Genomic DNA, 27,940 nt, shown 5'->3' on the forward strand with positions numbered 1-27,940 from the left:
TCTCAAATCTTTTATTTGTGATTACAGACACTTTTTGTGTACAAAGATTGAACAGACTAAATGGACAGATCAAAAATGATAAAACGAATACACTTTCTTGGCGGTGAAATAAAATTAGTGAAAGTAAAACTAAGATATTATTACAGTTGTGTGTAAACAATTTATTCAATTGGAAATTGTATGCTTTTACTTACTTGCGGTACGTTAATGTGCACACGACGGTAAATTAAACAGCTATTTAATAGTATTATATTTTGTGTTATATTAATTCTGGTCCAATAGCGTTAAACAGTAATAAATATTCATGGATTGTATTGCCCATGTTTTCGTGTGAAACCGATTTTATCAGACATACATTTTACTCTCATAATGTGATTTTCGGTGTAAGCTTTTATGCGAAGCCTTTGTAATTTTACTAACCGAGTTGAAATTGATCTTGGGGAAAAATGTGAGTAAAAAAAATGAACAAATCATTTAAAAGAAAAATATGATCTTATAAAGTGTGGCTATAAGAAAAAATGTCTTAATTAAACTAAAATCATTGGAGGGGGGGGGGGCGTTTTGTCACTGGAGATGTATAAATAATTTTGGGGAAACAAATGTGCTGGAAAATAACACAACAATTAGCTATCAAAAAATAACTCTTGTACTAGAAATTCTTAAGAAAATTTACTACAGGGAACCCTATGCGTTTAGAATAAAATCACCTATTATAAAAATCAAAAGGGGATGACTTTTTGGCGGGAATTTGAACTATTCTTAAACAAAAAAAAAATGAATTTTTCAACACTTCATATTTAGAAAAATACCGAATAAACCTACTAAAAAAAACTGATATGCCAATTTTTTCCAAAAAGTTTATAATCTTTTCATTTTGGATTGGTAGTTTTTACTCTATAAAAACCACGGAGAACCGTGTTAAATCACTAACCTACATAGCTAGATTTTTAGTAAAAAAAAAAATATGAATAAATATAATTAAAGGGGCAATGGCCGCTGTGATGTTGTGATAAAAAACTAAAGTGGCAATAAACAATTTTTTTTACTGTAATTATAAACGTACACAACGGGTTTGTGTACGTAGTGACGTCCGACCTTATTACAGTGTTTTCATACAAAACAACTAAGCACACTATATAAATCTTGTCTCCATCGCACCTTGTAAAATACTTGTACGCATTAAACGGTTTTCGAGAAAATTATTCACTTACACTAGCAAGTCCACCCATACGAGTATGGAAGTAATTAGACTATTTTTTTTTAAATTAGGGAAGAGATGAACTTTTTTTAATTTTTGGCCTCACAAGGTACCTTCCTGGTTCTGATCTATAGACTTGGTCAATTAAGAAATCAGATTGTTTCTAAATGTTTCATGTATCTCATGTTTTCCACCCTTATTGATTGACTTCGTTTAAAAGTATTACAAACACTAGGATTTCTAATTAAATATACTTCATCTTTTAATACTCTTTTCTGTTGTTCAAGTTCAAAATTATCCGTTCTCCTACTTCTAGAACCCGTTTCCTTCCACATACCTAAGTACAATTTTTTGTTTCCGGTATCAAAACCCACCGAAGAAATCATGTTCAAAATTGATTCCCTTGAGAGCATGTAATTGAGACACTTATTAGAACAAGGGACCAATTCGGCTTTTTTTTTTTTCCAAAATGCGTTTTTTCTTATTAAAATTTCTTTTATTTGTTATTGATAGGATAACATAATTTTATTTTACTAGAAAAAGGGCCTAATAAAACATGTTATATTCTAAACCAAAGTACAACTGTAATTTTAAAAAGTCAAACAAAGTAAAATATTGTAATAACTACTTTTAAGTGTTTCAGTACTCTCAAAGTTAATATTGATTTTTATAAGACTATTTTTGTTTTAAGCATGTTAATATAATATAACATTTTCAATTAAACATTTATTATAAATATTAAAATTAGATTATTCAATATGTATTCAAAAATAATTAATGTAACAAAAATATGAATATATTATTACTAATAGAATATTCATATCAACAGTTATTTAAAAAAAAATAGTAAAGATTATTCTTCTACGAATATTCTTTTAGAGACAATATTTTATTATAAGTATATTGTTGTCATTAGAAAATATTATCTTCAGCGATTATCCAAGTAATAATAATATCTTATTAAAACTAATATAATTAGAATACATAAAATTGAAGAAAGGTGTTACTTGTTCGAAAAAGTGTTTTTTTTTTAAATTAAACAAATGTATACATTTTCAGTTTTCGATTAGAACAACTAACCCAATTTTACAACTTCCTTAGGCTTAATTGAAATTAAAAAATTAATATTTTTATAAATTTTATTAAACCCATTAAAAGTGGTAATAAATTAGGCAAAATTATAAAGTTTTTAAATAGTTTTTTGTGTCTCCTGGGAAAAACGAAAATTCGAAATTGGGCCCATATCCTAATGAGCGTCTTGATTATTATATATTATTATTTGAATTTTGTTTTGTACAGGAAACTCTCACGTGTAGCCGTCGGACTTGGTGCGGATCGACTCGGGTCGGCGCAAAGGTTTAACGTGGACGCGCCACCATCGTTGTAAAAACTGCACACTTGTTGTCGGGCATGTCATCATTTGGATAACTGAAGCCTAGGTCCAACCATGAAGTACATCAACTTTGCAATAGCATGCATAATCATGTTTGGCTTTTCTTCGACCGTCTTCTTGGATTGCCATCTTCAAGGTATTTATATCACTGTTAATATTACACCACCTCGTATACAAATAATTAACAATATCTATATAAATTATTAGACTAGCTGGTAATGTAAAAAAATATAAAGTTTTTATTTATAATACTTTATTCGAGTGAGTGAAAAAAAAAACATTTTTTTTTTGTTAAAATCCTATTTAAAATAACTTTTAAAAATTATTTGAAATTTAACAAAGTGACAGAGGGGAAATATTATACTAGGTACACGTACAGGGTGATTATTATTTGAGTATATTTTTGGGGCTCAATTAACTTTTGAATCCAAAATGGTCTATTTAATAATATAAACTTATTCGATTATGAACAAGTTGCTGAAAACGTTAACTGGTCGATACTAGTTTTGGAAAATTACTCCTAAAAAATCTCAGTTGAGAATAATTTTTGTGGAACATTTTAGCCGTACTAGTTTTTGATAATCTTTTTTAAAAATGTCGACAAGAGGTGGAGTGCGGTAGAGTAAAAATAATTCTTCACCTCCACCATTTTCCTGTCCTTAATCTTAAACTCAAATAACTTCATAGGTAATTATTATTCAAAAATATATAAAACATGTGATATGGTAAATTAGCTTTTTTATTTTTTGACAATTTTTTTATGAACAAAAAAAAATATTTTATGCATTGATTCAATTTACATTTACCCCGTTCGTTTGAAATTTCCCCACCTTATAGTGAACCTAATATTATTATTAAATTATTATTAGTATTATTGTTAGTTGGACGACTACTTTTTTATAAACTAAATAAAACCAAAAAAAAATTGAAATTGAAATCCAAGTATTCCAAAGTATATAAGTTAAAAGCACTGAAAGCATCTCGTGTAGGTAAATTTAATACACCTGGATTATGTAAAATCTGTCCCAGAATGATGTAAGATAATTCAGCTTACAGGGGAATGAATTTAGATTATAAACAACCATAGATTTTTACACAGAAGTTGGTATTTTCAGGTATTTTAATATCTGTTTTGTTAGGTGTAAATTAATTACAATAATACACAATGCCCATACTATCCAATAATGCCTACACTATTTGAAATAGGGCTACAAAGGGTTTGTACCCTCATTAGTGGAACATTAGTTAAATCTTTTCTAAATACAAATTAATTTACTTAAAACGATTTTCCGAAGGGTAGTCGAAGTGATCAGTTCTCTACTTTGCAAAAATGGTAAATATATAGCATTTGTTAGATATTTTGTTTACCCTATTATGTCGAGGGTTTTTTTTTTAAAGGGGTGGGGAATATTTTTTTAGTAAACAAATATATAAATATTTTTGCGTTTAAGAAAAAAAAACTGGAATTTTTTACAAAATTTAAATAGGTCTTAAGTGTTTTAAGTGGCTTTTTGTTCTAGAACGGTAATAATATTATTTGTTTAAAGGGGAAATTATTCTCCAAAGTCAGCGTCAGCCGGTATGAACACAAAACCAAATATTTTTTTATTTTTTTTAAGAAATTTTGGCTATATTTCGGTCTTTGTTAAGTTCTCGGATTTCTATTTTTTTTTCTGATACCTTCATAAAACTTTTAATTATCGTCACGAGTTTAGCACGATATTGTTAATAAATTACTTAATATAGCTATAGGTACTTCAAAGGAGTTTTATTTTTAATTGTTAAACAGAAACGGATATATATATATATATATATCCGTTTCTGTTATTAAAGGATGGTGTTATTTTCTCCATAACTCGAATAGCATTAAAAAACAATTATTATTATTTAAAAGTCAACATTTTCGGTATATTATTCGTAATTAAATATATAAGTTTCAATACTGTTAAGATAAAGCTCTAGGAAGTAGTAAAAAAAAAAAACGTGACAAATAGAAATATTTCCAAAAAGAAACATCATTGTAAAATTGCAATTATTCTATGTAGAGTAAAATAGTAGTGTAGGGCGTTAAAATATTAGTCAGGCATTTCAAGTGATAGTTAAACCTAATTGTTGTTGTAATTGAATTGTGTGTTTTGTTCGGTTTCTAAAAGATAATTGTTACTCATTTAATTGTATTGTCGTGATGGAAACGCGCTGTTTGAATACAAAGATTATTATCATTATTACTATTGAAGATGTCCGGATGTCATCTTATACATGTTGGACTTGGACCGCGACTCGTGTCTGTGTAAAACGAATCTTGAGGTTTTGGCAGATTTAAACACTTGAGAAATTATGCGATACACATTTATAAGACACGGTCGTCGTTTACAGAAACATATTTTGGTAACCGTTTGGGTAATTTCCATAATTATCGTGTTCGCCTTGCCTCGCCTGCCACAGCCGGTGTGCGCTTTTCGGTAAAATATTGAACAGGATTAATTATTTAAAATGAGATATCTCAAACAAGACGGAGTACCTACGTGTGTAATAAGAGGTAATAATAATAATAATAATGTATTAAATATATACATATAACACCCGATTGTCCCGCGAGGATAAACTTAACGGTTTATATGTGTAATTATTATTAGTCCAAAACGATAACCATAATATCTATATACAAATTGGTTTATTCGCAACAACAGCTGCTTGTTTTTAAAAATAAATACTATATTATTTTTCGATGCTTGAACAATTTTCACTTTAATCCCTTTTAAGTATGCGCCTCGTTTTTTTCAAACGGGAACAAAACACGTTTTTAATTCCGCATAAATAGGTGGACAAACAATTTTAAAAAAATTAATGTTGGCGATTGAATTTTTTTTTTGTAATTTTCACCAGTCTGATCAGTTTGCCATGACTTTGTAATGAGATAAGCATACAAAAAGTCCAAAGAATAAAAAAAAAAAAAACAAGCGTCTCAAATCAGATGGATCATACTGTTTTTTTTATTTTATATTATTTCTATTCATTATTTTTCACTTAGATATTTGTCAATCGATGATGGACATTTTAAACAGTAAGAAAAAGTAGACTCTATACTAATTTGGACTTACTTTACTTAATTATATCTAAACTAAGAAGTATCTGTGAAAGGGGGAAAAGGTTAGGTTAGGTTAACTTAACCGAAACCCTTTGTGTGCACCACTGTTTTATGCCTTGTTTCACATCCATATTTATTACTCCAAAAAATAAAATCAAGTGTTCAAACCAATGAACATATTTAGATTAAAAAAAAATCCTAGTACAAGTCAACAGGCATACAATAAAACAGCTCAAAAGATATATAACTAAGCTTAAAACATTTTAACGTTAACTCTCACATACCACAGACAACTGTGTGATTACTTATGTTTATACACTGCAACCCGATAAAAAAAAACCAACAGTCGTTAAGTTCCCTAACCTAACCGTTGGACCCTTTTACATATTGTATAACCTTACTATACAACGTATTACCTACAACCCTATTGGGTAATTGAGTTTTAAAAACTATTAGAAAACAATAAAGTAATATCTAAGTAATCGTCCTGAGGTCTTCCTTGTTTCTATCAGGCCACCGTTGTACCCCTTTAGCTCTCCAAACATGACCGGCCCATCTTATTCTACTGCTCTTCATGTACCTTATAATATTAGCTTCTCCAAATAATCTTCAAATTCACCTTTTTTTAAAGTATTTTCCTTTCAAAAAAACGCCCAATTTGTTCTCATCCGTTTTAGTGGTTGCCCACGTGTCACACGCGTATAAAAATGCTATGGGTCTAATAACATCTTTGTACAATGTTATCTTTGATCTTCTTGAAAGTAATTTTTCATTTGTACACTGCTGATAGTCCAAAATAGCATCCGTTTGCTGTTATCAATCTCACCCACGCTCCAAAGTATTTGAAATGTTCTACCCTTTCGAATGAAAAACCTTCTGTTTCTAATTTGCTTGCTATGTGATGTTTTTTCTGGATAGTATTAGGTATTTTGTTTTCTCTCCGTTTATGTTTTTCTGTAAAAAGACATTTTGTTTATTATTATGAAAAATACTTTTAGTAATTCCGGTTTATATCTACACGTATCAAACAGAATTCCCAAAAGGTATTTTTCAAGTTCAATGCCAACTTTTAGTACACATTGAGATGCGCGTCTGGCGGGTGTTTAGAAATCAAAGTAGAAAAGTTTATCCAAATGAGTTTAATGTGGACAAATTAGATGGTTTCCTTCAAATTAGGTTCAACAAAACTTTCCGAATCTAAAAACTACCGCCGAACTGTTCCTGATGGCCGACGTCCCTTTACATTCTGTTTGCACTATTATTATATCCAATTTTGGCTGACAAATAAGAAGTCATTTTCCAATGGAGAAACTTTAACCACCTTTGGCAACCGAATGAAAGACAAAATCCCTTTTGAAATTATTCAAAAATAAAACAATTTTTTAAAACGGTTCGTACCTACAATTTACACAAAGCAATTCGTTTTATAAACCGCTCTATCATTGTTATCAACAAGCATGTCGTGATATGTTATGCACATCATTATTACCGTTATTATAATGTTATCAATTCTCAAAATGATTGATCGTTATTTCATACTTAAGCCGCAAAACGTAGGTGTAACATTCTCGCACATAAAGCCGTCGACGTTAACAGCTAGTCTATACATATATACATACTACATACACATTGCGTTGTAATTGTTTTATAATACCAGATGTAAAAATATATGTACATAATAATATACATGTACAATACACAGTAGAGCAGTCAAGTGGTATTTAAAAAAAACCATATATATAACGGTTTCAATTAAGTAGTCATTAGCCGGGTTTTGTGTGGATTACATTTCATAACATGTTTTACATGGCAAGCTTAAAATATATTATATTTATGTGTGTACTGTGTTTGTATTTCTGTTGAATATTCAATTAAAATGTTTAGGCTTTGTTCAATTTGAGTGATTTCGATTAGTTGATCCAGCGGTGGTTACCCGTTGGCATAATATTATACGTGTTTGCGATTTTTGTTGATAATATATTTTAATGTTTTTGTATAAAGTTAATATAGGGTGACCAGGAAGCAAGTGTGATTTTGTAATTACCCGCACTGATCAAAATTTATTAGCTCCACACTAGCATGGAATATTCTTAAGATGTACTACTCTATCGCTAGGTACTAACGTTGACAAACAAAAAATACAAAAAAAAAACCCTTTCCCATCTAGAAGGAGTGGACACTTTTTATTTATTTCACTTTAGTTGTGGGACATAACGTCTGAAAACTAGACTAAACGTGACTGGACCTAGGATGGAACTATAACATAATGTTATGTAATTTTCGCATAAAAACGATTGTCGATATTTTGTTATTGTTAAGAAAAAGACAAAAAATTGTGCAAATAAACCAACACAAAAAAATGCACAACCAAAATATCCAAAGCGAAATGTATCCAAGGTTAGGTATTTTTTTTTCATCAGCCACCTAATGTGCAATACATACAGGGAGACGGACCTCGTCGTTAATTCGTATATTTATATTATTTTAAATAGGTATAGGTTTTTTTTTGTGTTACTCATTGCGTTATGTATAATCGAACTACACCAACGTCAGATGAACTCTGTTGTTGTTTACAGTGTTTATATAATTGGGTAGGCACCATCCTACGTTATGACATTCCCAATAACGATACTCTAGCCATAATAGCACCTTGAATAATAATAATAATTAAAATGATAAATAAATAATGTAGCATTTCTAATATTTGACTAAAACAAAAACATTAAAGGTTAGGTTAGGTTAGGTTATTTTTGATGAACTAAGGCAAATTAGTTTTTATTTTGTACAAGCTATGTTTTTTTTAGCAAATATATATATAATATATTTCTTCCTCCGTTTTGCTCTACACGTAACAATATAAAGGTAAATAATTTTATTATTATTCAAGTTATAAATCATTTTTATCTGGTTTTCTTCAATTCGCTTTAGTCTGACGGGTAAATCTATGTTTTTGAATAAAGCAGAGAGCATAAAAAGCAAATCCTACTAGTATGTTCATTAAGTCATAACAATCAATGTATGTTGTATGCATATATTGAGAAAACCCTAAATCCATTTTATCATCAATAAAAAGCTATTTAAAAGACCTTTACAAACGATATTTCATTTGTTACAGAGGCTTTGACTATATATAATAGTGTAATGGTTTTATCTCGGAAGAGATATTTTTTTTTATCCCAACCATACACGTTTAATTTTGTTAAATTTTTATACTCCCAATAAACTTGCCATGACAATTTAGATAAATTCTTGATCTTATCTCTATGGAAATGTGTAATTAAATGATTTACCGCACAAACAGCTGTTGATTTCAACACTGTAAACAAAAAAACAAACTTTATCCGAACCTCTGTAATTATTTAAAGACCTATATGGAATCAATTAAACTCAGCCGCATGGACTCCTCGTACAAATGGTCTATCTATAAAAGACAACTTTCTTTTAGCGATAAAAGTTTTTACACGTTTCAGACAAAAAAAAAAAAACGATAAACGAAGAACTTTTATTTTGACACGGCCGTTTACAATACTGGTAATACATAATATTATTTGAAAAATTGTCCTAATGGAAAGTTTTGGATAGAACTACCGCAATCGGTTTTGGAACGTGTTTTGGATTCGGGTTTGTACGTTGCACACACACACAAGCGAGTAAAATGATTAATACATTACTTTACTTGAATAGCGGCCATAAAAAAAATATATATATATATATACAGGGTAATCCGTATGATTTTGAAAATTATTTTTCAATACTTAAATACTTTTTATCATTTCATCATTGACCGAAGGTAGATAAAAAATGAGGCCATAACCTAATATGCAATTTTCTCATAAATGTATATATAGTTAAACTTATTTTTTTTAACAAGGAAAAACCCCCAAACAAGGGGAAAATTACACTTTGACCATAGTCAATTTCCAGGTTGCCATGTGTTAGTGAATCAACAGTCAACGGGTAATGAAAAATTGTTTTTTATTATATTGTTATCGACGATACATGGGTAACTATGGTAATACAATTGTATACACAGTCAACGGTCAACACTGGTCGTATACACCCTAACACTAGACTTGTGAACACTGGACCTCCCATACTTGTTCACTTACTATACTACTACTACTTACTATTCCTACTCACACTTACTGTGCTTGGTTTATACTGTACTGATTTCAAATCTACTATTCACAGATTCGCATCAAAGCGTTTATTTAAATGAGATTTAACATAGAAATGTCTTCTTTTAAATCTTATTTTAATTGTTTAAAACAAATTGTTAGCTACACAAAAAATATACTCCACACAGTTTTAGCTTCGATGCAAAGCAGAGATGCTACTGGTTTAACAATGATGTGGGCTTTGATGCTAATTTGTAAACACTGCACCAGTGATTTTATCACTTTCAGTTTCAATAATTCCTCTAAACCTGTGACCTCGTCCCCACTTTGTGACTAAGAGATTAGAGTCAAAACATTCGATATTAGAAAGTACCAAAAAATACCAGGGTCCTATAATTGTATATAAAGACACATCTATGTTCTTATGTACTTCCGTGCAGTGGAGGTCATGCCCATTTTTTCAACCATATTTCGTACATATTACCCAAGTTTAAACAGTGCAACCAATAACTAATAAGTGCATAATTAAACAAACAAAAATTATTTCTTAAATCGTCAATAACTTTGTTCGTGTGCATCTACAAAAAAATTAATTTTGAGTTCAATCATGACTAATTTATTTACATATTATTACATTTTTAAATGCTTTTTCAACCATAAACCTAAACTTCTTCATCTGTGTAATTCCAAAAAACACGTCGACTTGTTTGTGAGTAAAATTTGGCCGTCGACTGAGCTAATTTACATTCATACCGCGTGCTGTGTAAAAGTAGTCTATAAAATATTTTTAAAAACATATTTCTTGTTCAACATTGTTATTATTACTTCATAATATTACATTTTGTTTGTGTACTGTACAAGTAATATAATAAGTTTTACACATTCCATTAAGCGCTTATCTCTAAGTTCAGACTATTGAAAATACTTAATACTTTTACACACAGAGTGGTTTTTTCGTTTATCAGGCAAGTTTTAAGGGAAAAAAACATAAATGTTTCCAAATTTATTATTCAATCCCAACCGGCATTGAAAGCTTTCGAATACAATAACTGATTAACCCTTTCCGACCTCCGATTAAGACCCCTAAATTACTGAACATTCTTAAGTTAACTTAAAAAAGAACTAAGATTATTATTCGAACGTAGCTAAAACATACTATCAGTTGTTTCAATATGTTTAAAACCGACTATACACAACGCCATTGCCTTCATGTGTGTATACCCGTTGCATACAGCCGTTTCAATCATTCATGTCTTTCTCCCCCTTTGCGTCCATTGATTCTCCCTTCCATTATGTTGGTTATGAAGGGGTTATGTGTTTTATGTGTCCTATAAGTTTTCCGCATCTTGACCTTATGATATATAGCAACGCTCTCTGCTCTTCTAATATTCAGCGAATTTTCTGCATTGTTCTTCCAAGTAGTCTTGTTCAAGTCCATATTTCCATACTGCTTCTAGTTTTCTTTTATCTTGTACCGTTAAGGTCCAGGTTTCACAAGCATACACTTTGTTATCTAATTGTATGTTGACGAGGGTAACCATGTTTTTCTTGATCACTGCCATGACTTTTGTCTTCTTTATATTTATCTTCAGCGTTTTAATATTTCATTAAATGCTGACTGTTGCATTTCATTCTCTGTCTCTGTTACCATTACAACGTCATCAGCAAATACTTACACAATGGATTACTCTCTCGTTTGTTTTTTAGCTTTTATCTCGAGTTCTTCAATAACTTTCTCTATGAATAAATTAAATAAGTATGGTGACTAAGAACAGCCTCGTCTCACTCCTCTGCGGATTTTGGCTGTGGTTATTGTGCGGTGTTGAAAGTTTTTTCTAGGTCGATAAACCTTATGTATGTATTCCTGTTTATGTTGAGCTTTCTTTCTGTAAGCGCCCTTCCGAAGCTAAAATAACTTGCCTGGTCCTTATTCCTAATTCGTTTTTAAATTATCCTCGCTTCTTTCCCGGTGGAGTTGAACTTCCGTACACCGCAGCCGTACAAGTATTAGCCGTGCTTTCCTGGTATGTTTGTAAAGTCACTTTTAAGTTATTAAGTAGTTTACAACGGCTAGTGTGCGCTCTGGCCTTTGACGCGCAAAACTCTTGGACGAGGAAAATCGTATATTCCAACATTATCCCTAACTACCCCATCCGAACTTTCTAAGGTATCTTAATAAGCGTATTCATTACCAGTCTTCCACGAAACCATCGACTGTCTTATTTAAAATCAAATTTCACATCTGGCTTTTATGCATGTTGACCTAATCTTACTTAACCACTATCTACTACAAACTATTCAGTCGATTTGACCCATTCATTATGTTTTTATGTTCATGAACGAAACGCAAACTTTTGATTCGTCGTGTTTTCCTATTAAGCTTAAACCTAATAATGTGTTTTTGAGTCCACTGGCATGATGATGTCATAAACTGAAAAATCATATTTTTATTATGCTTAGGCAGGAGGTAAGGTCAGCATAATTTAGACAATACTAGAATAATTACAGGCTAAACTATACACATAAGCCTAACTCGTCTAGATACGGTACAGACTACACATGTAATTTGGAAGACAAGACAAATGTCGACTCTATTGTACATATTATATTGTAGTATCTAGCTGCTGACAAAAACTTTAAGTTATTATTGTTTGATTAAAATTAAAAATGTGTCACATAAGTCATTTTTTATTCAACATTTTAGTATATTACCAAAAAATCGGGTGTTACGTGAAATAAGTATAAGTTAATAAGTATAAACCAACGTCTTGGAACACTCCATTAAAATGCCAAAACTAACCTGCACACTAAACTCATAATAACAAAAGCTTTATCAAACCAATGAGGACGTACGGTATTGATCTATGGGGTGCAGCGAAAAAATAAAATATTAACAAAATTCAAGTTCTCCAATCAAAGTGCCTTCGCTGAATTCTTTACCTTACATATCAAACGAAACAATTCATAACGACCTTCACCTTCCTACTGTAGAACAAACTGCTATCTCTCGATATAAACATTTTCACAACCGTCTCCAAAATCATCCAAACCCTCTTGTTAAAAATCCATTGGGCGGTCTCTCCACAAGATATCCGAAGTTATGTATATGCTGTTTTATCGCAAATACTTATTGTATATTTTATACAGATTGTATTTTTATTTTAATAAAAAAAAAAAAAGAAGCCAATTCAGTGGGGACGGAGAGGTCACAGGTCTACAGATTTTATTATAACTGTAAGTGATAAAATCACTTTTAAATAAACGCTTCGATGCGAATCTGTGGATAGTATGTTCAAACCAGTTATAGCGGTTTAGAAGATATCGTGGGACCGCCATTAATGTACTTAAAATTTAATATTTAGTCTAGTGTAGGGTGGATACGATAAAGGTTGATCGTCTGTCTATAAAAATGTACTGTCATAGTTACCCATATATCGTAATTAACAATATAATGGAAATATTTTCATTACCTGTTGACTGTTCATTCACTCGCACAAAGCAACCTAGAAACTGATTATGGTCAAAGTGTAAATTTACCCTATTTTTGGGGTTTTCCTTAATAAAAAAAAAAATTCAATACAGATTTTTGAGAAAATTGTATATGTTATAGTTCCATTTTAGATCTGCCTTCAGTTTAAATCTCTAAAACTTTGCTTGAAAAAGTGAAATAAAAAAAAATTCTATCCCTTCTAGGGGAAAGGGTTTATGGTATTTTTTTGTTTTGTTAATGTATATCGATAGTACTATGTTTGAAAAAAAAATTCATATACATTTGGAACTTTTTCGACTATTTTTAAAAAAGTTATAGAGCATTGTAATTTTAGTTGAAAAATTTGTAATTTTTTTAGGTGTTTTTCTCGATTTTGATGGGGAATGGGGGACTTTTTTTTAATTTTTGGCCTGATAAAGTACCTTTTAGGTATGATTTCTGATCTACAGAGCTGCTACACGAATAAATCGGTTCAGCGGTTTACGAGATATGAAACACATCATTGTAAAACCAACACCTTCTCAGCTCCGCACCGAAGCTAAAACTGTTTGTTTGTGATAATATTATTTTCAAACACACAAAGTTGGATAACATTTTTGTTTACAATATGACTCACACCCGGACGTATGTTAAACGGATGTCTCTCAAAACAGGACCGTACTACACGTTTTATTCTATTTTTGAACAACTCTAAGGAGATAATAATTTAGTTTCGCGCTTTAACCGGAACCGTATATAGGCGAACATAATATTATTATCATCTACGCCGGTGTTCATTATACACAACACACGTTTAATCAAGTAGTCCTTTAAATATTGTATCAACCAAGTCGGAAAAGGGTGCCGGTCGGATTGCCTGTGTATTAGGAGGTGTTAAACATACCTAATGCAAACCGCTTATGTGGAATATATTATAATTTTATCAAATATAATATTCGGAAGCACGACATTGGCGTTGATTAAAGTCATTGTCTTCGTAGTAATTATTATTATTATAGTCCACCTTTGAAATTTGTTTAACACAAAGAGTTCGCCTGACCGAGGTGAAAGTAATTTTCCGGTCGACACAAGAGCACACAATCTTTGTGTGTATTTTTTTTCACTAGACGTGACGCCGACAGGAAACAGGACAATGTGTTGTTTTTATCGTTCGTGCATTACTCGAACGATGTGCAACGTAATTGAATATTCTAAAACGGTTTTCTCCGAACGGTTTTGTTTTACCTACTTTTGTTTCTTTTTTGTCCACCGACGCACACGTTAGATACATGCCGACAAAACCGACAAGATAGGCTCGATAGCTGCTAGTCGGGTCGGGTCGGGTCTGGTGTAAAACAAACTCCCATTGAAACACATTGAAATCGGATTTTTTTTTCCAATTGTCAACAAAAGTACACGTTGGTCGAGAAACTAGAGAAAAATTGAGTTATTCGAAATGCGTTTGAAAAAACCGAAAAGATTTTGTTTATAAAAATAATGCGCTTTTATTTATCTTAAACGCCTTTGAACCGATTTGATTTGTGTAGCAACTCTAAGGATCAGAAAATATCAAACCTCAATTTTAAAAAAACGTTCTCTCTCTCCTCTTCAAAATTGAGAAGAAAAACAAAAAGATATCTTCTTTGAAAATTAGTAAAAATTAGTATGAAGTAATATTCTTCAGACATATTACATTATCAATCCTTTTCCCTGGAAAGGGTGGAACTTTTTTCTTTATTTCCTTGTTTTTGGGGGTAAGTTATAGGTTTAAGGACCAAATAATGATCTCCTTTTTTTACTGGAATTTCATGTTGCAAACAATAATTCAAAATTGTACATGTTGTCAATGATAAAAAATCAAATGGTGTTCGATTTGAAGTAGAATACTTTGTTTGTGAGGTTTCTCAACTCCGGTTCGACGCTGAGAAGGTATTAGGTTTACAGCGGTGTGTCTTTTGTGTTGTTTTTGATCACTTGTTTTTCTTCTAAACCGATTTACCGGACTGGCATCTTTATTATTTAGAAATGGTACGCGGTTAATGCTCTTGCGGCGGGACAACAGTTGAAAAAGTCTAAAGAACTTTCCACAAAAAAAAAAGAAAAAAAAACTTAAAATACAATTTTCCGTGTTATACAAACGGTCGGACCAAGTCAAAGTTGTAGTAAAACAACTTGTCTTGATTTTAGTGCACTTATCCACAATTCCTTTTTTCCAAAACTAGGAAAGGAGAAGTTTTTTATTTCCCAGAAAAAGCACCGTGTTCTGTGTGTGTATAATATACAAATAAACGAAATTGGTATTGGACCGTGGAGTTTATGGATTTTGTTCTTGTGCTATTGCACGTTCGTTAGATTTATGTTATTTCCTCATGTCGACGCGTTAAATACACCTCAAGTCAAAGATAAATAGGTCGCGTTTTCATAGTGTACATATAAATGCAAATTATTTAACTCCACACGTATAATTTGCGTGAAAAGCAAATACAACAGAAGTGGTCATTAAAATTATTCACGCCCAGTGAGAGACCTTGAAAACCTTGAATTTGAAAGTGAAATTTTTTTTTAAAAGGAACTAGTCGCGTTATTTACTTAAAAATATATAGAAAACTATACAAATTAAAAAGAAGCTTCAATCGATACTTTCTCTGATTTTATCATTTTTAATATGCTCCTTAAGGGTCTTTTATTAGCGACATTTCTTGCCTCTCAAGGAGTTAACCATAACTTTTAATCGAATAAAAATGTATAAGATTAAAAATCAATTAAAATAACAACGATTGCCTAAAGAAAAGTTGTTCTAATTATTTTCCCATTTCCAATATTGTCTCCAAATGAGCCGGGTCCATTTAAATACAAAGCGTTAGATAGTTTACTCGTTATAAAAATGTCGAATGTATAATTTATATTATTTTTTTTTCAGATACAGCTTACAGAGAAATCAGACGGTTTTTTCCGGTTGAATGGAAACGTGCAGTGAGTAGAATATTTTTATGGAAAACGTGTACTCTACAGTGTGATTGATATTGAGGATAAAACCGTAATTAATTTTTTAAATAATTGCCCATTTGTGATTTTTACTTTGGGGAACACAAAAATGTTCTCAAAAAGAAACACTACTAAATTGCAATTATTTTAAGAAACAAAATGTTTGTTTTATCATTTTTTTAATCATCTTGTAGGTGTAGGAAAGTCTGAGGTAAGACGAGACAACTTATGTTTAACTCCCTTGTATATTTTAGTGGAATGTTTTAATAAAATTCTCAACTTACATAACATGCCTAATTTTTTTACAAATATTATTTATAAACTACGTTTAAGAATATTTTAAATAAATAAATAAAATTTATCAGGGACAAAATGGAACAGCCCCATATGACAAATCCCATTATGCCTCCCATAGACTAATACATTTCAATTGAACCAATACAATTGTAATACTTTACCGGTTATTAATAATATTGCACAAAACTAAACTACAGAAATATGTATAAATATGTTGGAAAAGCATTCATTGATTATTCTTACCTTAAAATAGTGTACACATTTTGACAAAATAAGTTGTTGAGGAACTAAAAAACAACGATATAAAATATATCATATTAATCAGTTATCACTAATTTCTCATAGAAAATCATGTAACTTACCTTTATAAAAATATATATTCCAAAGATGTTATATTTTTATAATTATCACCGTCTATGGAGAAATCCAGACTACAGTTTTCCCATCATACCTCATGTATTTACCTTGCCCCGTGTAGACTTACCAGAAGCACAAGTATAATTTACTTAAGTTCTTCGGACCATCTGGTGTTGCGGTTTGTGGATTACATTTCCAGCTGTGTGTGTGTTTTAGCTGTAACGGTTAAAAAAAAAAAAGTATTCTTATTAGTTTAAGTAATTACAAACGAATCATTCTCAAAACCTTAATAATTTCTTAAACCTTACGCCTAAACAATTTTTTTTTTTTTGATTATTTTAGCACCGGAATTGTCCGGACGGGATGATAATGAGAAACATTTCCAAACTTGGTATTGTGGCACTGGCAATTGTTTGTTTATTTTTTTTTTAACTGCTCATTTCGCCGGCCGGTAATAATATTCCTCCTTTTGTTCTCCTTTTATTTTTGAAAATTAAAATCATGCGATTCCATGTCGGCCAGTAATAACAATCGAACGGGGAACAAAGTCTAATCTCAAACAATTTATTTCTCCAACACTTTTCTGACAGCAAAACCGGCTGTGCTTTTTATCCTCGTGAGCTATTACCGCGACAATAATAATAATTATAATCACAGCGATTTACCGTGAAATTACTTTCTTACAAATTATGGGAAAAAAAAACCTTGGAATTAATTTCCTCGAGTTTAATTTGACCGCGTCGGATCAGTTCTGGCGTGTTTAGTATCGTTTTGTCTACAAGAGCGTTTGACTTTTAACAATAATTATTGCCCGCATTAAAAATTGTAATGAGTTATCAATTTATCACTTAGGATACTCGTTTCGTCGCAAAAAGGTTGGGATTTTGTAGTTTTTATTTTTTAAAAAGTTAAATAAACTTTAACATTTTTAATAAATTCAATAACAAAATTATGTCACATAATATATAATATTACTGATTGACAAATATATAATATTTTAGCTTCGATGCGAAGCAGAGATGCTTTTGGTTTTTCAATCACGTTGGCTTTTCATACTGGACCAATTCCTTCGTGTAACAACTCTATAAATCACAAATCACAGAGAATACAATAAAGAATAATATAAATAAAAAAATTAAAGTGAGGTGCAGTGTTTACAAATTAGCATCAGAGCGTTTATTTTACCCTAAGGGTAAAATCTCCCATATCTCCTCTGATCTCCCCGGGGGGGGGGGGGGTGCAAGTTTTAGCGTGCTCGGTTTGGACTTGCTGGTTTGAAAATACTAACTACTGATTCGAAAGTGATTTTATCACTTTCAGTTGTAATAATTCCTGTAAACCTGTGACACCTCCCCGTCCCCACTGTACTGGCTTTTTTATTTGTCACTCCAGCAAGACCAAAAGTTATTAGAACCCCAATACGATCCCACTATTTCTTTCTGTTTGTTTGCATTTTTTTATTTCACAAAAAATATTATTATAATTATTTATTTATTTGTAAAAACTTTGCAAGAAAAACAGTGGTTAAAAAAAAAACCCAGACAAAAACCGATATTATTCTTTATGTATAATGTGTTTTTTTTTTTGCTAAATTTTATGATTGTGTATATTTGACTATTTGTGTAATAGTATTATGGTGTTGACTATTATTTAACGTTTCACTATTATGACATTTAATTATTATAGAATTAAAAACGGGTAAACGGTAAAACGGGTTAATTGCATAAATGTCCATGTTTATTGTTTGCTTTGTTTTAACGGGTTTGATTAAAAAAGAGTTATCCGTTATTGTGCTAAGGTTAACTCTATACCGAATGCGAACTAGACAACAGCGTGTGTCCCAGTTTCCATGTAATCCTCAAACCGTGATAGTGTATAGTGCAATCTAATCAAATAGAGAATGTACAATATTATTGTATATTTCTGGTAACAAAATAATATTGTGTACCTTTTGTGTTAACGATTAAACATTTTTTTTTTTATGATATTTTTCAGTCCAACCTCGGGAGCAGAGTAAGTATGTTGTACGGTACTTTACACGTTTGTTTTGCAATTAAAACAAAATGTGTTTAATTTAAAAATAAACTTCAATTCCTTTGATAAAAGTTTCGATTACTGCAGTCGAGTGTATAATAATATTATGAACTAGGCGACCAGAACTCGTGTGCTACTTCTTAATAACTACTATGACGAGACACGACTTGCGTGGCAAGCTAACCCCAAGTTTTGTTTTTGAATATATAACAAATATCAAGTCAAGTGGATCAGAGTGCAGAAGTGTTGGCAGTTAAATTAGAGCAATATTATAATCGTGCGAGGAATTGGAGAGATAGCAAATTAAAAGTTAAAATAGAAGTCAAAATGAAAAACATTTTCCAATTTATCGTTTTTTTTTTTACAATATAATTAGTATTTTTATTTGATCATTTTTAAGCCCCGCGAAGAGTAGTTAATAGTTGGATAGATAAGTAAGAATCACTTTAACTCGTGTTAATAAAATTCAAGGCAAAATATAACAAGTTACCATTATATTTTATTAATTAAAAATTATGTTTGTATTTTGTTCCAACCGTTCGTTTCATTTGGATATTGATTTTACAGTTGGTAAGTATTTTTGATGACATTAATTTTTATTTTACCACTAAAAAAAAAATAGTTTTAATGGTCATGTTAATGAAAAATTTAGGGCTGACTACTGTATTTTGGGAGAACTAATAAATTTATTAGAGATAAGACCCTTTTTTTTTTTTTTTGATAAAATTATGTTTATTTCGTTTGTTATTTGTTTTATGGTTTATGTTTTAAATTAAAAATGTAGATCTCTATAGTAAATTTCAAAGTTACATTTTTCAATGACAGAACTTGAGGTTTTCCTTTAAATATTTTTAACATTTTTGGAAAATAACTGGTTGCCTTGGATAGTTAAGACACTGCAAAATGTATGAACACATGTTAATTATGTCGTTATTGTTTTTTAAATTATTATTTTTAAATATAATTCTAGGTATTAATTGCTGTATTAACTGTATGTTTTTTTTTAAATTTAGATGTGCCAATTGGACAGTAGAGTGAGTATTATAAATAATCTTAGAAAAAAATGTATACTAATACTGATAATAATATAAAGCATATAATTAAATTACAAATATATAGATATTTATTTGTAAAATACAAATGCTGAAATGATTTAAAACAATCGGCTAATTATTCAGCCAAAGACAAAATGTTCATTATAGAATAAGTTTTATTATTATGACTAATACAGTATATTTATTGTACAGACATGACATCAAAATAACTTACCATGTCTTATTGTCTGCATGTACATTTCTCATTAACAAAATATCATTTATATTGTACTTATAATGTGTTTATTTTATTTTCATGCCAATCGTAGAACTGCGGAGGGGTATGTTGAATAGTAAATTATTCATTACCTATACATAGTGTTAATATATTTTTATGCTTTGCTGCCTGGTTGCTACCATTTTGAATTTTTTAAATTTAAAGAAACTTGGCCATTGTTCAAAAAATGTTAAAAAATACAGATATATTTTTAACTCAAATTTAGTATAATATATAAAAAAATATTATTATTTGAACAAACAAAATAAAATTAAAAATAAATTATTGTTCGTACGAATTTAGTACATTGTTCATCTAAAATCAGAATAGTTTTTTTTATTTAAATGCAAATGGAAATAGTAATTATTAAAATACGACAATTATTAAAATTAAATCAAATAGTAATTCATTTTAAAAATAATTTATAATAACAGGTTCTTGGAAACAGTCAAATAAAATAGTACATAAAGTTAAATAAATACCAAATCGTTTCAAATAATTATTTAGTATTTGTCGGAACGCTATGTACAAATTTAATTTTATTAACTCATTATTGTAACTATTATTTAAACAAAAAAAATGACCCGGTTTAATTGCAGTAAGCACTAAATGATTTCGTTTACGTTGAATTGATATTACATTGTAAAACTGGACGGTTTTAAATTTAACACTTTACCTAATAAAAAAAAAAAAAAATCAATGTTGTATAATTAAGTTTTAAATATTTTTTATCAAGTCAAAATGCGATTTTTTATGCATATCAATTAAAATAAAAATTATTCTATTTAAAACAATTGATCAATTTCATTTTGATTCCTTTGAGAAATTGGAAAAGGTGTGGTATCCTTTTAAGTATCTAAATCCGATCTGTACGGTTCGGTTAGGCTGCTTAAGCCGAGTTGGGAATTATTCAATCGAACCACTGATAATATATTATTCGAATAATTTGCATTGTTAGTTTATTCGAATACCGACTTACATTTTTGTTCAACTAATTTTACTTTTTTTATTTGAATGTTTACCCGACTCTGTTGCCAGGCCATGCATTTTTTTTTTATTATCATCCATCTCAATAGTATTTCTAGGGTCCAGGGGTAAACCAATTCATAAACCACAGGTCCAAAAGATTTCCTTAATTATTTTACTATAGTACCAATGTGATCCTGAGTAGGATTGCCCACTGGAAGTCCAATAGAGCTCCGAAATAATTTCCTAGTAAAACTTAAAATCGGTTATAATTGTAAATATAATTCAAGTTTACTCATTTTGTAAAAAAAAAAAAATAATAATAATATAAGATTTCAAAGTAAATAATAAACCAAATTTTCTTTGATCGATTTTTTTATCGGTATTTCTCCACTCCTTTTATTGTGTTGATTTTTAAAATAAAATTCTTAACTTGTATTTATTTAATTATTAAAACAGCAGCAGTTAATTTAATTACTATTCATAAACTACTTTTAAGAGTATTTTAATAAATACAATTTATATAGACAATTTGAACCAATACAATTGAATACTTTATCTGTTATTAATAATATTACACTAAACTTAACTACAGAAATATGTATAAATATGTTGGAAAAGTATTATATGTATAAATATGTTGGAAAAGTATTCATTGATTATTCTTACCTTAAAATAATGTATGAGTTTTGACAAAATAAGTTGTTGAGGAACTAAAAAACACCGATATAAACTATACCATATCAATCAGTTATCACTAATTTCTCATAGAAAATCATGGAACTTACCTTTATAAAAATATATTCCAAAGATGATATATTTTTATAATTATCACTATCTATGGAGAACACCAGACTACAGTTGACCCACCTTAACTCGTGTATTCATCTTGCCTCATGTTCGTCTAATAGATATTTTTAGTTTACTCAAGCAAACCAGTAATTGTTATTTAGTTAGTGTCAACAATAATATATTTATAGGACTCTCCTAGGTGTGAATATTTGAACTGACGAATGCAATGGAGCAAATAGAAAAAAAAAGTAAATATTTCCAAAAATAAAAAAAATGTTTTTGAACAATGTAATTTTTCAACGTTAAATAACATACCAAATACTTAATGATATTCATATAGAAAAAAAAATACAGCCTCTACAACATTCCTGTAAAAGAACAAATATAGAGCAGAGTTGGGAAAACTAATAATAATAAGAATAATAATAAAAAAAATTAATCAATTATCGAATTTCGGTTGTTGTATAATAGTTCTACGTTGGAAAGAAATTCGTCGGTTATTCGGCGTTTGACAATTACAGCAAGATGCAAAGAAAAAGCAGAAAACTTCAAAGGTCGTTCAACAACAATTATCAGGTGGTGAGTGTATGTCATAATATCTATGTATAAACTATAATAATATAATAGCATACTAAACTAAACTGTATAACAGGTATGTGATACAGACGTTTTAATCCAGTAACAAAATACACAGTTTGACAAATAAAAAAATTTAATTTTTAAGACATGAAAAAAAGCATCAAATTAGTGTTTACACTTTAGTGATTATTTATGTTAGAGACAGATATAAATAATACATAGTTTTTTAGTTATTTAGATTTTTTTGTTACAAAAGAGGTATTTAAATCATGAAAAGTATTTACCTTTACTAAAACATTTCTTTATCGGTCATATTGAAACATTACATTTACTAATTTCCTATAGTCAAACTGCACCATAATTGACTTTTATTATAATTTAATTAAATATCAAATTCTTTTCAGAGTTTATGAGCAATTAAAATAAAAAAAAAAAAAAAAAACGATTGTAAGTGTAACTGCTAATTATAGTATTATTCAAAAACTACAAGGTAGAATCATCACTGGTTTTTTCAATTGACAGTAAAACTATTATTAAAAAAAAATTGCCATAACAAAATGATACAATTCATTATTTTGACAAACAGTGAAATTAATTACTAATGAAATATGACTAACTAAATAAATAGAATAAAATTGGTGACACTGTTGAGACATGCTATTTTGCACTCAAATGGTGAATCAAAATGTTGTATAAAAATCTCCCATGTGTTACCATGTGGCCCACGAGGATAAGTTAGGTTGTGAGGTTATGAGGTAAGGTTAGGTTAGGTTTTAAGGTCCTTTTATATTTATAGGTTGTTTTTTAGAAAATATTGATACCAAAATGTCGTTTTTGCAAATTTCAGTCCAATTTTATTTATTATATTATTTCAAGTGCATTACTACAGACATAGGGGAAGGTGGGGAAATCCAGAAATTCTGATCTTTCTTGAAATCCAACTATAAACTTGTGGGTGCTGTGTATATATGTTTCAGATTTTTAAAATGAAGTTAAATTTTTTTTTAAAATGTGCAAATGGTGGAAAATGATAAAGAAAAATTTTAATTCCTAAAAAACATACAAATTATGATGAAAATATCATGTTATCATTGCAGACCTATCGTTCAAAGACGTTGTATGTTTAATGGAATTATTAGTTAGGTAAGGTTATCACATGAGTTATGTTAGACCGTTATTCACTTAAAATCTGTAATATTTAGGTAAATTATGAGCAAATGAATGCAATCCTTGCCAGTTTGTGATGTATAAGAAATAGTCGATATAGTAAAAAATTAGAAATTCATAATTTAAGACGAGTTTTATTTTGGAAATATTCTACAACAAAGGTAATAAAAAAAATTGATAATTCTTTTTTGGTGGCAAAAAAGTTGCTTATCATTTTGAAACATCTGGTATTAAGTTATCAAATTATGTGCTCATCTAAATGTTAGCTGTCATATTTCAAGAGGTATTCCATTGACCGGTATTACCCACTGGCCAGCATTTCCCCATTCTCCCCTACATACTATTTAAATTGTAATACTGAATGAAGTAGTTTTACTAACTTACTTACTTACCCTTGTTTTATTTTAATCACATTGTTTTCCTATATTGAGGCTTATTGTCTATATTTAAAAAAAAAAGGTCTACACTCAAACCTACTATATGACTTAAGTTTAGTTAACTTTGTTTAAAAAAAAATTATATTGCATTATATTTTAATATTACACAATTTACTATTGGAGAATATAATATAATTCAAGTTCAACCATGTTGACAAAACAGCATTTGACCTTTTCTTGATACAAATAAAAAAATTTTTTTATGAGAATATCAAAAATCATAATTTTCTCTTGGGTGTAAAGAACCCTGAAAATTCGACATCTATTCCATTTCCGAGTCTAGCAAAGGAAACGCAACAAAAAATATTATATCTAAAATACATTTTAGACAGGCATTCAAACGTTGATATTATGCTAAAAGTACCGCAGAACAGATGTGTTATTTTTTACAATTTTGTAGGCGAATAAAATCTAGAAAATATGCTATTAACACATTTTTTAATCTTGTACAATATGGTTTTAATATGAAAGCTTTGACATTTAGGTACATATTATGAGCAAATAAATGCAATCCTTGCCAGTTTGTAATATTAGAAAGTAGAAATAGTCAATATAGGTAGTAAAAAAAATTAGAAATTCTTAATTTCTGAGAAGAGTTTTATTTTGGAAAAATATTACAACAAAAGTTTATACTTGAAAACATGTAAGTACAATTATATGTGTTTGTCAGAAGCGCTATTGTTTTTTTTATTTTGAATGATTTAACGCTGTTGAAAATTCAAAACTATATTCATGTCGCGTTATGAATAATAAAATAACCAAACAAAGTACCAACACTATTGTGTCAAATAATCGTGGCAGCGCTTAATTAATATTAAAATATCCATACTTACATTTAAAATTTTTTTTTTTGAAAGTATAAGCTTAAAGCTAGTTAAAAATATTAATACATTGCACGCTGTCTGTTTTTAAGGAGTTTTGTATAGGCAATATTTACACTATTTTACTAATGGAAAGTATTTTTAATTTATACAATTTTTTTTAATTTTAATATTCTGTTAATTACCAATTTTTGGTTTTTAATTGTACTTATAAACAAATTAAATCAAATGTTGTCAAATGCAAAAAAGTAGTGATTTAAAAAAAAAAATCATATATAATTTATTTTTGCGTCTCGATTAGATTTTGACCGACAGACAAATTCTATTTCAATAAATAAAAAATGTTGGGTATTTTTTTTAGGGAAAACATAAAAACTAGTACAAAGTAAAGACTTTGAAAAAGAACCAATAGGAGATTTTAATTTTATCTTTGAATACATTTTTTGGAATTAAAGAAATAAAATCATTAATAACAATATGTTAAACAATCTGCGAAAAAAAAACAACGTTAAGTACAAATTCCATAAAAAAAGATGATTTTCAAATAGAAATCTTCAAGTTTGGTACTTATCAAAATTAAAAAAATTAAAATAAAATGAATGTACACTTTATCATAAAATTGCACATTGCATTACACATTAAGACTTAACTCTTTTGCTATTTGTCGTTGTCGCAACAAACATTCTTTCATACGTTCAAACGGTTATCGTTAAAATAACAATACAAAATCCTTTAAATATCTTCAAACTTATCCTTTTCAAAAAATGCATTACATTAATATATTTTTCTAATCAAAGTTAACAATTTTCAATTGTTCTGAAATAATATCCAAAACAAGCTGTCGTCAAAAGTCAGAAACATAGTACAAAACCGTATAGAAACACATTGAACATTTTTTGTTTTTTTATTAACCCTAAGATGCACATTTTGACTGGAACTTGTTGTCCGATTGGTCACAATATATTTCAATAGGTATAAGATTAAACAGTGTACGAGTAGTACACTAGTACTTATCTAGTAGTTGAACTCTATTGACAAACACAATGAAAAATAACAATAATAAAAGCTCCGTAAATATAACAGATTTACAAAGTAATCGTTGCGCCGTTTACTTCCGACAAGTCAACACAAGTAAAAAATGTACATTTTTGTTTCAGGACCCGTACGAGTCAAACGAATACTTGTTGAAGTGGAACCATTAAAGAAAACGTCACCGTACTATGCAACGACCTGATTTTAATATAAAAAAAAAAAATTAATTAATTAATACACTATTTAAAAATAAAAGTTCGATTAGTTATTTATTTTAGATGTTATATAAACATATATTGAATATAGTACTCGACAAAACTCTTTTAGCCTTATTGTTTAAAAATTATTTACAATACGATTAGACACAAAATAATAATGTAAAAAGAAATAAAATATTGTGTGTAAAAATGTACTGGAAAACTTATTATATTTTAGCAGGTGCCAATTCTCAAAATTGTTGTACACATTTGGTTTTATTGTTTATCGGATTTGATCTATTTGATCAGTAATAAAATACATATTATATTAGCTAACTAAATATTTGCGACCGTAGAATTGAACTTTTTTTTCAAACGAACCACATTTGATCGGCATGTTCAACTTGTAGAACGGATTCATCACGTACTAAAACAAAAAAAACGATAACTCGGTTGAGAAATAATGATTATTAATATACAATTTTTACAGAAAACATACCTTAATGAACATTTCGTAGACTTCGGTGAAAAAGTTTTTGATGCCTTCGTCGTTTTTCGCATCGTGCACCATTATGAATCGCATACGACTGGCTGTGACGAAAGCCGACACCGTCCAGTGATTGAAACGATCGACGCTTTTCAGATACATTGAATTCGACTTCCACATTAGTTCATCGACTAAGTCCAGAGCGGCGTGTGCAATAAACTGATTTAGATGACTGTGGTCTTCTTTCTGACAGAAAAAAAAATATTTATATAAAAACGTTAATTTATTAATTAAAGTGCAGTTAATACGAAATGCTAAAGCGGCAAGCTTAAACTATTAAAAAAAAAAATATATATATATATATATATATATTCAACTAAGTAAAAATTTTGGAGACATCTTAAAAATGTTAGTAACTAACTCTTTTTGGCGCTTTTTTCGGCTCGATTGACGTTATTAACTAATATGCCGATAAATGTACACAAATCAGTACAAGCTAGAGTTTGATTTTCCGCCATAAAAAGTGATATATTTTATAATTAAAAAAAAAAATAAAAATCTTTGCGTTGCCAAAAAACGTTATCAAAAGTCCAAATCAATTATTTACCTTTTTATTCCATTCAATGTGACTCTAGAACAAAAGTGAAATATTTCAAACCCAAGGTAAAGTGTGTAAATTAAAAAAATAGTATTTTTATTTTGTATAGGTATCAGATTTTCTTTAGACAATTATATTGTCATTTAGTACGTTTGAAGAGGTAGCTCTATAAATGAGTGAACGTCCAGTCTTTTTAAACCGCAAGCCAAGCGTAGCGCCGACGCGCTTCGGGAGGGTTACTTTGGTGAATTAGTTTAACAATGTTTTTCAGCTTCGACCAGGAAGACAACAAAAACACTGTGTTTTGTCTATCACGCTTATAATCGACAATGTGTAATAGAACTAAGATAGAAGTATTAATTTTAAACTAGACTTACCTTTATATCTTTACTAGACATGAACTCCATTTCGAATATCGGATTGTCACCGTGTCCGACAATCACAAAATAATAAAATCCGGTCATGATCGGTTGGATGAATATGTTTAAAAGATGGCACAAGTATTTCTTACATAGTGACTTATATATTAATGTATTACTCGATTTAGGTTCTAAAGAAAATAGTTAATTTTAAGACAACTCAATTTAACAAGTGGCTCGTATTTTATATTTTAG

At 29.4% G+C, this 27,940-nt stretch overlaps 2 protein-coding genes across 5 annotated transcripts; one reads left to right on the top strand and one right to left on the bottom strand.

Annotated features, from left to right (window-relative positions):
- The first annotated feature begins 1,186 nt into the window (after window positions 1–1,186).
- Window positions 1,187–26,520, top strand: LOC126833474 (uncharacterized). Of its 3 annotated transcripts, none has more exons than XM_050564843.1 (7): window positions 1,187–1,241; window positions 2,498–2,727; window positions 16,187–16,239; window positions 18,901–18,918; window positions 19,953–19,973; window positions 22,480–22,593; window positions 26,170–26,513. In XM_050564843.1, exons 2-7 carry the CDS (start codon window positions 2,646–2,648, stop codon window positions 26,212–26,214), a joined length of 333 nt encoding a protein of 110 aa, XP_050420800.1. In that variant the 5' UTR covers window positions 1,187–1,241; window positions 2,498–2,645; the 3' UTR covers window positions 26,215–26,513. The 3 variants fall into 3 exon arrangements, with proteins under 3 accessions (XP_050420800.1, XP_050420809.1, XP_050420818.1); XM_050564852.1 differs by having other exon boundaries at window positions 22,480–22,587; window positions 26,170–26,490; XM_050564861.1 differs by lacking the exons at window positions 18,901–18,918; window positions 19,953–19,973 and having other exon boundaries at window positions 26,170–26,520.
- LOC126833464 (trafficking protein particle complex subunit 2) lies at window positions 25,401–27,940 on the bottom strand. Of its 2 annotated transcripts, XM_050564823.1 has the most exons (4): window positions 27,704–27,940; window positions 27,336–27,359; window positions 26,741–26,974; window positions 25,401–26,668 (listed from the first exon to the last, which is right to left on the bottom strand). In XM_050564823.1, the coding sequence occupies exons 1-4, from the start codon at window positions 27,788–27,790 to the stop codon at window positions 26,570–26,572; spliced, it is 444 nt and encodes a 147-aa protein (XP_050420780.1). In that variant the 5' UTR covers window positions 27,791–27,940; the 3' UTR covers window positions 25,401–26,569. The 2 variants fall into 2 exon arrangements, with proteins under 2 accessions (XP_050420780.1, XP_050420788.1); XM_050564831.1 differs by lacking the exon at window positions 27,336–27,359 and having other exon boundaries at window positions 25,559–26,668.

This window comes from Adelges cooleyi, unplaced genomic scaffold, assembly GCF_023614345.1.
Source record: "Adelges cooleyi isolate 19-005CV unplaced genomic scaffold, UGA_ACOO_1.1 ACOO_flye_CR_arks_rails_tigmint_CR_PRNA_1, whole genome shotgun sequence".
In the NCBI taxonomy this organism is placed as follows: Eukaryota; Metazoa; Arthropoda; class Insecta; order Hemiptera; family Adelgidae; genus Adelges; species Adelges cooleyi.

Coding starts and splice junctions, on each gene's coding strand:
- LOC126833474 (XM_050564843.1), top strand. CDS start 2,646: ATGAAGTACATCAACTTTGCAATAGCATGCATAATCATGTTTGGCTTT. Junction 2,728..16,186: donor CTTGGATTGCCATCTTCAAG/GTATTTATATCA, acceptor TTTTTTTTTCAG/ATACAGCTTACAGAGAAATC. Junction 19,974..22,479: donor TGTGCCAATTGGACAGTAGA/GTGAGTATTATA, acceptor GTTGTATAATAG/TTCTACGTTGGAAAGAAATT.
- LOC126833464 (XM_050564823.1), bottom strand. CDS start 27,790: ATGACCGGATTTTATTATTTTGTGATTGTCGGACACGGTGACAATCCG. Junction 27,360..27,703: donor TGTCTAGTAAAGATATAAAG/GTAAGTCTAGTT, acceptor CTTTTGTTCTAG/AGTCACATTGAATGGAATAA. Junction 26,669..26,740: donor TCTACGAAATGTTCATTAAG/GTATGTTTTCTG, acceptor TTTTTGTTTTAG/TACGTGATGAATCCGTTCTA.